Below are 9,728 nucleotides of genomic sequence, written 5' to 3'. Positions count from 1 at the left end.
CTGTGTATGTGAAATGACCATTGTAATTGTCGATAAACGTATTCTAGTCCGGACCTGAATACAAAATTGAAACAATAACAATGCAGATTATACTCATATAGGGTATATTTATGAGCTAAATATTAGAAATTTCTCCATGGTCAGGGATTCAAACCAGAAACTGCAGATGATACACAGAACAAACAAAATTTAAAAAATGACGAAAGTGACAGCTAATGGACTATAATTGAAGCGTAGATCACATTTTCACATGTAACATTTTATAATTCTGTGTAAAAGCCGATCATAAAGTGTAAAAGGAAGGATCGGTGTTTGATTTCAACCGGCGATCGTTCCGTTTTCTATGTAAACGCCGATAATAAGGGTGAAAGAAGGGATATCGATATATGTTTTCAACCGGCGATCCTCCGTTGTCAGGCGGCAAAAAATCGCCACCTGACGGCTGTTAATGAAAGCCCTGCTCTTTGTGACGTTGTATTTGATAGAATCTCTATACAAAGCATTTTTGAAGACGAAATCAGTGTTCATATGCAAGGAACAGCATCAGTGCTCTTATCGTTTTCAATTGTGAATACCCTAGCCAACTGTTTGCAAAAGTCGTCAGACTTCAACAAGATTTTTTCGACATTGTAAAATTAAGAGTAAACCTTAACATTCATTTTCATTTGGTCTCCCATCTCAGACCGTTAAAATATTTTAGTTTGATTCGTGTCCAGCTCGTGAAGCATAGTGCACACATGACTTAATTATTATTATTTTTATTAGACTTTACTTAAACTCGATAGACTGTTGAGCCGAAGGCTCTTCTCATACAGTGTCGAGATGCAAGAAAAATACAATTTGTACATTAAAGAATACAGAAAACAGAACAGAGAAAAACTAACATCAAGACAGCAAGAAATGCAAAAAATGGCTAAAGAGTTACATTTTGCCCAAAAGATGAGGCTTACATTTCATTTAAAAGAATGAAGAGTAGAGTAAAATTTGACATCTGCGGTAAACTATTCCATATTTTGACACCGTTATATGTAAAACTACTCTTAAAAACTTGAGTTCTATGTCTTGGTATATATAATTGATTTCTGTCAGCAGATCTTGTACTCGACTGTGTACGTTGTGGACACTTTGGAAACATTCAAATATTCAGGAGATAAACTACTTTGGACTTTGTACATTAAGACTGATTCATTAAAAATGATCCTTCGTCTAAATGGTAATAATGTAAAATGTCGATTAAACTACGACCAGGAGTGTTAAAATCGGAGTCTAAAAGTACTCTGGCTACAGCTTTCTGTAGTCTTTCAACACGGAGTAAAAGTTTGTTGGAACAATTACCCCATATGTAAGAAAAATAGTCAAAATAGGGTAATATAAAACAATTGTAAAATGTCATCTTAGCTCTTTGAGTTAAATACAGGTCTATAAAGGCGTAAAATTATCAGAGAAGTGGATTCATCGACAATGGGTATAGAATTCAAAGTGTGTAGGGTTGTCCAATTTTCGATAATCAAAAGTCGTAGTTCACGCACTTTGGTGGACAGTTTTCTTGAACGAAAATAAAATAGCGGTGTCAGGATGCGGGCGATTAATTTGAAGATGTGTGTATACTTTGTTCAAAGGCCAGAGGGAGACTTCTTGCAGCTCTTAATCTTTTTTACAATGTCGTTCAACTAATGCTATTTTAAGAATCCAACAAACGAACAGAAGTTGTGTAGTTGATTCATGGACCAGAAACACTGTAAATGTATTGGATACTGGGACCAAACTGCTATATTACCTGTACAAGCATACCGTTTATTCATCGACTATCATTTACCTTTTCATGGATGTGCAATTAAAGTAGTACTGTTCCTTTTGCATTCCACATGGCGACATTCACACTACTTCAGAATGGTATCCTCTTCATCGTTTTGCTTTCGGTATTAAATTCCGTAATGAATGAATGAATGAATACATAAATTAATAATTAAATATATAGATAGATAAGTAAATATATGTATATATGATTTTGTAATCCCTTAGACCAATAAGCATTATTTCAGTATTAAACTTTTATGTTGATGAATATGCATCAATGTTGCATGATTATATACAATTAAAAAAAGCTATTATTTCAAGAGCACTCCGTCTGCATGTCTTGGTACGAGGCGTTTCGCGTGCGTTGCGTCGTCGCCATCTCTCTTTTTACTGGGCTGTTAAACTTGAGACAAGAACTCATCATCGGCTACCAGTTTCAGAGCGAACTTTTCTTGAATATTACTTTCTAATGCGTCACTTTTTGTAAAGTATTGTGAGCCGAAAGTTCTTTATGACTTTTTTTAAAAACTATTTACTTCCATCACAGACCTTGTCTGTGTTTCCATCATAAAGACTCTCCATCGCTTGTTAAGGTATATAATTGTTCTTGTGGGAAAAATGTCCCTGTATAACTGTCGGGATAGCTGCTACGATTACGCCCATAGAAGTTGGTATAATTAAATATTAACCAGGAAATAACACATTTCATAGAACAATACCTCAGCGATATCCAACAGTCACTAGTCAGAATTTCTAGAGTTACAAGAAAACAAGACTAAAAGTTACTATCTTTGTAAAAACCTGGTTCCTAGCTGCTTAGTCCTTCTCTGAAAGCAAACTGTTCGCCTCTAACTTATATAGTCGCAACCAATATGGCCGTCAATGATGTGGCCTTTCCCTTTTGCGTGACGTCATCGATGCCCTATTCAGGTTCTCAGCAATGTTGTGCAAGTAATGGGTGGGCTGCACTTCGGAAACAAAAAATGTGCTGTCATAGGGCTCACTGAGGTGAGTGAGTGTAAACGATGCATTTTAAGGAGTTCAAACACAGTCTTCTCGCAAACAGCAACAAAGGTATGGCCTAAAAAATACTGCCGGCCGTAATATCCGATGTGTGCTTTGTAAACACAATAAATCCTGGTAACTTTATTTCTGTCACTACTTAAGGAAGCGAGTCATATCTTCGAATGAGATTGGTAGATGAAAAGTGTGTGTTGTAGACACGCAAGAATCTGTGCTGTCCATATTGAAATTGTAATTGAAAACACAAAGCCATTGTCGTGTTTGTTGTGCAAATTTTTTATTGTTTTAATATTTTTCATATTATTTGTTATAATTGCACAATTAACGAAAAAAAGTGTCGCATGCTTAGGATGGTTTATATGTTGAAAACTTTGTGTTTGACATTTATTATTAAATTTTGTCATTTGTTACCTTTATTACAATACGAAGTGTGTTCCGTTTTTGACACGATATACTTTGTATAAAGGTGGTTCATCACTTAACAAGTATAAAATGCAATATTTCATGGCTATTGTAGATGAAATGTGAACAACAATTCGTTGGATATGCCACCAAAATTATATTATAAAAATTCCACCGATCGACGAAGTGAATTAAGTACAGAAGCAAGAGAAATTCGCTGCTAATATAAGATCCGTATACTGGCACTAGCACAAATTCATTTCTTCGTCTGGTTTGTGCATTCCAAGTGTCATACATCAGCGGCAGTGGCCTCCTGAAATATTTGGTACAATTTCAATATGTGATATTGTACCCGGAATAATATTGTGATATTAAGTACCCGGAATAAGGTGGAGATATTGCCACGACCACACGAACTAACCCACCCTAACCATTAAACGTTTTGTTGGTCTTCCTTTGAAGGCGGCAGAAGTTGCATCTGAAAATTGACATGAGGGCAGCGCTGCCCTAAGGGCAGTTCAGAGCGGAGTAAACATGTGAACAACATTCAATGACGTCACTGCACTATGCATTATACCATAATGTGTAAGGATAGGAACTGTATGTCTAACCTGAGGGCAGCTCAGATACATTGTTGCCCTCAGGGCAGATTGATAGGATAGGAGATGTATGTCTGATATAGTGCTGTCCTAAGGGCAATTGATAGATAAACACTTATGCAATGCTGTAAGGATAGGAAATGTATTTCTGCCCTAAGAGCAGTTCTGATATATTGCTGTTCTCAGGGCTAATTGGTAGATATACACTATGCAATACTTTAAGTAATACTTTAAGTAACAATGATACTGTCTCTTCATATATCTTTCAATCTTTCACGACAGATCGGCAGGAGCAGGGTTACGTTGTAAACATGCAGCCTGTCGTGACATCCAATCAGCAGCCAAGAATCCAACTGGAGTCACAACCTGGTGTTGTATATCAACAAGGTCAAGAGCATCAGTTACCACAGCAACAACATCAAGTACAGCAACGCCAGCAAATGTTGCAGTTGCACCCTCAGCAGCTGCAGCATCAGGTGTTACAACCTAAAGTCGTCAATCAACGGCCACAGGGGCCGCAGTTACCACAGCAACATCGCCAACAAGTGCCACATTTTACAGCCCCAGCAGCTGCAATATCAAACGCACACAGTAAGTGAGGCTACCCACAATTCCCCTTGATTTGTTCACTTATACATTTTTTGCTAAAGGCTTTTTCCATTTTATCAGTTTCTTAACAATATTTAACTTACAATTTAAGTTTAGGATTATTTGCTAAAACTATGTTCCAAAATTATTGATTATGTTTAAAATTCAAGAGTTAATTGAATGAGAAGTCGATGTTTGGAGGTGCTAAAAATTGCACACTTTTCAAGATAAAGTTATCAGCAACTAAGATGGTCTCATCATAACACCTGTCAGACATGCAAATTTCCTTTGTTACGAACATTAAAAAATCAATACCCTTTCTTTTGCCAACACAGATGCAACTTATTCCCTTAGTTTCCTTGAAAATATTGTGTATGGCTGTCAAAATCTATGTCGAAAAAATTGCAAAATTGCTATCTCCTCCGCGGAAAAGGGGTTGATCTTCTCATTATTCACAGTGAGAAATCAGAAAATTATGATTATCAGAACTATGTTGCCAGAATTTCGAAATATGGACCGAGTTGTTCTGTGTACAGAAGAAATTTGCGTCAGTTCAGTGAGTAATCTCCGTGTGTACAGATCATGGAGAATTGTGGGTAGCCTCACTTACTGTGCCGCAGCAGATATTGAGTCCTGAAAGTGTGGATCCACAACAGTTACTGCAGGGCTGGTGTGAAGCACAGCCAAAACCAAAGCCAGGAACTAGATCTCCGAAGCAGCATGAGGGAAAAGTCACTGGTCCGGATGTGAATTTAAACCAGGATCAGGTTTAGTCGCCACCGACAAATTGCTCAGTCCGAGAAAACGTGTCAGCTGGACTGGTCGAAAACGAGGTTCCATTAGCTTAGTTCAGAGTTTCGCCCGTCACAATCAGAAATATATGAAAACAGATCGTCTCTAAACGAGACTTTTTATAGTTTATAATGTTTTAATTAAATCAGTTTTAAATTGTTTTCATCACTATCAGGACGAACAGATTTCTTATCCAACACTTATACCTTACATTTAGTTAAGTAACAATGGCAACAAGTTTTGTTGCAATACAGGAAATTCTAAATGGCGTTATATTTGATAGAATCTCGCATACAAAGCATTTTGGAAGTCGAAGTAGACCACATTGTAACTCCACATCACTGTGCTGTAGTGAAATCAGAGTTCATATGCAAGGACAATATCAGTACTCTTATCGTTTGCAATTGTGAATACCCTTGTCAGCTGTTTGCAAAAGTCGTCAGACTTCAACAAGACGTTTTCGACATTTGAAAATTAGGAGTAAACCTTTACATTCATTTTTATTCGGTCTCCCATCTCAAGAGCGGTAAAATATTTAGTTCGATTGGTGTCCGGCTCGTGAAGCACAATACATACATATCTTAGTACAGGACTGTAAAGGCGTAAACTTATTAGAGAAGTGGATTCATCGTCAATGGGCAGAGAATTAAAACGTATATGGGTTGCCAAGTTTTTTCAACGAAAAGTCTATGAAAAGTCATAGTTCACGCATTTTGGTGAACAGTTATCTTGAATGAATATAAAATGACGGTGTCAGGCTGCTGGTAATACTTTAAAGATTTGTGTATACTTCGTTCAAAGGCACGACAACGATCTCTTGCAGCTCTTAATCTTTGTTTATACGTTGACGTTCAACTAAACCTGCAATAAAATATCACCGGTATCAGTATATGCTATGTAAGAATCCAACAACGAACATAAGTTGTATAGTTGGTTAGACATGAAACAAAAACACTGTAAATGTAGTGGATACTGGGACCAAGCTGCTAAGTAACTGGTACAAGAATACAGTTTCTTTTACATTCCACATGGCGATATTCACTCTACTTTAGAATGCTATACTCTTTCGGTATTAAAGTTCCATAATGAATAAACGAACGAACGAACGAACGAACGAACGAATGAATGAATGAATAAATGAATGGATGAATGAATGAATGAATGAATGGATGAATGAATACAACACGATCGGAACTAATTTGGGATAAGTTGATTTTCATATTTTGCCAGTTTCTCAAAAGTGTTAGGTGCAATATAGCTAAATGTTGCAATAGCGCAAATTACTCATACAAACAAGTGTGTTATGTAGAAAGAAAGTCAGATGAGATAACATCTGTAGATTAAATCTACATTACTTCACCATCCGATTATACCAAATTATTTCCAATCGTGTTTTACATAAAAGAATAACTAATTATACAGATAGATTAACAAATATATGTATGTATGCTTTTCTATTCATTTAGACAAATGGGCATTATTAAAGTTTTATGTTTATGAACGTGTATCAATGTTGCATATTTATGTACCGTGTATCGTGTAATGCACACAAACTTATACAAAAGCCAGGATTCACGAAATTAAGTAATATATGTTATTACTTTTACTTATAAGTAGTTTGTAATATATATATATATATATATATATATATATATATATATATATATATATATATATATATATATATATATATATATATATATAAACAGCAATCTTAATACCCAAAAGGCCCACCTATTCTCAAGGACTCTCAGGCGTATTAGATTGAGAAATTAAGGGCTAGTACCGTATACGTACCTGTCGTCTTATATCGACAATAAGGACAAGACAACTCAAGAAGCTATGATTTCTAGTGCTCTCCGTCTGCGTTTCTTGGCACGAGGCGTTTCGCATGCATTGCGTCGTCGCCACCTCTCCTTGTTAACAGGCTCTAAAACCTAAGACAAGGACTCATTATTTAAGCAATAACCCCCGCTGAGAAGGGTATACCACGAGATATAGCACAATTCACGACATATATGCACGAGCCGCAGGCGAGTGCATATATGGAGTGAATTGTGCTATATCGAGTGGTATACCCTTCCTCAGCGGGGGGTTATTGCTATTATATTATATCAACTTCATGTTATTACTTTTGTAGACATTAATATTGATAAAAAGAGGGCCGTATTCAAATATTTATGGAGAACGGTGTTTGCTCAAAACAGTGGTTAAATGAAATGGGCCCCAGAACAAGCATTTTAACCTTCTCCAGAAACATCCAACACTCAAAATATACGTAGACTTGCACAACTGTGAGTTTCGTATCACATCGTCAAACGAATATTTATTTTGAAATGATACGGTAGAACAAACGTAACTGTCAACAATACAACACGCGTGTACAACACTCTGAAAGCAATTCAATAAAATATAAATTTACATATGAATACAACCTGAATCATGTGAATGAAATTACATCATCTATGTAACCCTGCGTACTTAGTGCCGCCATATTTGAATAAGCTGCAACGCGAGAGATGGATCGGCAGTGCACAGATTGTGTTTTTCTTCAATTTTTGTGTATAATACTGACATTTACGGGACCACTAAAAGTGCAACTGTGAAATAACGATGCAGCACTCTGGTTGTGGGTATTTGAAATGGCGGCGATGCTAGAGTCTGCAGGAGTTTGTCGAGATGCCACGGGCACGATGGTGTTTTGAGCTTGAGGCGGTGCAACGTCACTGCCCACTGTAGGGACAGCAGAATTACGATCTATTTCAACACTTACCACCCCGTTGTGTTCAGTTTGGTAACCCAGGCTTTTAGACAGAATACCAGACATTCCATGGCTCTGATCAGAGGTGAGTTTGTTTGTATAAGATCTGACACTAGCTTCGTTTTTATGGGCCGTGAAGTACATGATGTGCCTCGTCTCAACTCCAGCAGAATCTAGCACATGGAGCCTAATTTATTTTCGCCCAGTGGTGAATTACAGTGTCATACTTTGTCATCCGGCTTTTACATTGACGCGAGGCCTCTGAAATAATGCATTTTCTCCCGGATTTAACTTTGATAGATATTTTGCGAATGCTGCAACGGGGCAATTTTCGCCGCCGGTGGCGAACATTTTGGCTTGCGTTTCAAAATCATCGTCCGGGTGATTTTTCGTTTTTTCGGAGTACGTAAATTCTACAAATTTCGTTCCATCATAGCTCTCCCTTACGCGGTAACTAGATTTCGTCAGCTTTCTGAATCCCTCTCGGCCCCTGCGTCCAAAATGAAACGTCAGGTCGAACCACACTTTCCGACTCAATGCCAAGGGGTCGCTGCTGGACAAAACGCCACTGGAAGCTAACTTTCTCAAGTCGTACGTTGATATCGGAGTTTTGTGTTTTGTTGAATCAAGTCCATCCGCCTTGAGCTGCTTGCACAGAGCTACAAAGATGTTGTTGGCCGCTTTGAATTCTCGATCGCGTATGATGTTTACATTGCGATGGTACGGGGGAGAATTCAGATGTCGGTTGACTGAAGCACGGATTCCGGTCAGGCTTGATTTGGAGTACCGTTCCCCGGTCTTGCTTCGTGCCTCGGCATAAAATCGCCTCAAAATTACCGCCAATCCTTCTGGGGAGAGATATTCGAACGCCGGGTTTTCATTTTTTTCGATCAGCCAGTCTAGAAAAATTGAAATCAAAGAAAACCGATTAGTGACATGTCATGAGGTCATGTCAAAAGGTCAAAAACCGTAATCGTTTGTTTGTTTTTTTGTAAACATAGGCGTGACCCACGGGAGGGACCGTGCGTGACCGTACCGATATATTAATCTCCGATCTATCGACTCACCTCGCAGAAGTTTTACGCCCCATGTTGTCTGCTTTGTGGTCGCTTTCTCGTCTTTCAGTAACTCTATACTGTCAAGGTCATCTTCGGTGAAGTTACCAAATCGTGTTGGTTGCATTGGCTGGACAAATTCCTCAGTTTCTTGAAGGAAATCCTTCTCCGTTAACTCTCGTGCAGCGTACTCGGCCATGTTTATATTGCAGACGACATCAAAGGGGAGCACAACACAATTTTTAGGTCGTGCAAAATTCTTTAATTAATTAATCCAAAAATGAAATGAATGTGTACATATTGGTATGTATTTATTATATTTTTACCAAAATATTTCTCTGATATCTAAATCCTGCCCTCTCCTTTATTTGCTTACGTTTTCACTTTTATATTCATATTCTGGGGCCAACGATAGCAGTGCTTTATGGTTTATTTAACCATGGCTTGCATAAATTAAAACCGGTTCTCATCCAATCATAACATTATGTCTCTGGCACAATTGCACTGATATAAATAAATGTATATTCATTTCTTAGTCATCTTTAAATATCAAGAACGTAATACAAATGTTACGAATGGCCACTAATGGGAAACAATTAAATGTAAACAATACTACAGTCTATGTAGGAAAGCTGCCGTAATGATTTCATATTGCGACTACCAGTCTCGGAGCCGACTGAAGTCATTATTAAATTTTTCAAGTTCTTTTTC

The 9,728-nt window shown here is 37.5% G+C and overlaps 1 protein-coding gene across 1 annotated transcript; it reads right to left on the bottom strand.

The window, feature by feature from the left end:
* Positions 1 to 8,193: 8,193 nt before the first annotated feature.
* On the bottom strand, positions 8,194 to 9,516 carry LOC139149954 (uncharacterized). The gene is made up of 2 exons (XM_070722041.1): positions 9,030 to 9,516; positions 8,194 to 8,861 (listed from the first exon to the last, which is right to left on the bottom strand). The coding sequence occupies exons 1-2, from the start codon at positions 9,214 to 9,216 to the stop codon at positions 8,194 to 8,196; spliced, it is 855 nt and encodes a 284-aa protein (XP_070578142.1). The 5' UTR covers positions 9,217 to 9,516.
* Positions 9,517 to 9,728: the final 212 nt, after the last annotated feature.

This window comes from Ptychodera flava, chromosome 2 (assembly GCF_041260155.1).
Source record: "Ptychodera flava strain L36383 chromosome 2, AS_Pfla_20210202, whole genome shotgun sequence".
Taxonomy (NCBI): Eukaryota; Metazoa; Hemichordata; class Enteropneusta; family Ptychoderidae; genus Ptychodera; species Ptychodera flava.
The sequence above is the reverse complement of the archived record's forward strand: the minus strand, read 5'-3'. Positions and strand labels throughout refer to the sequence as shown.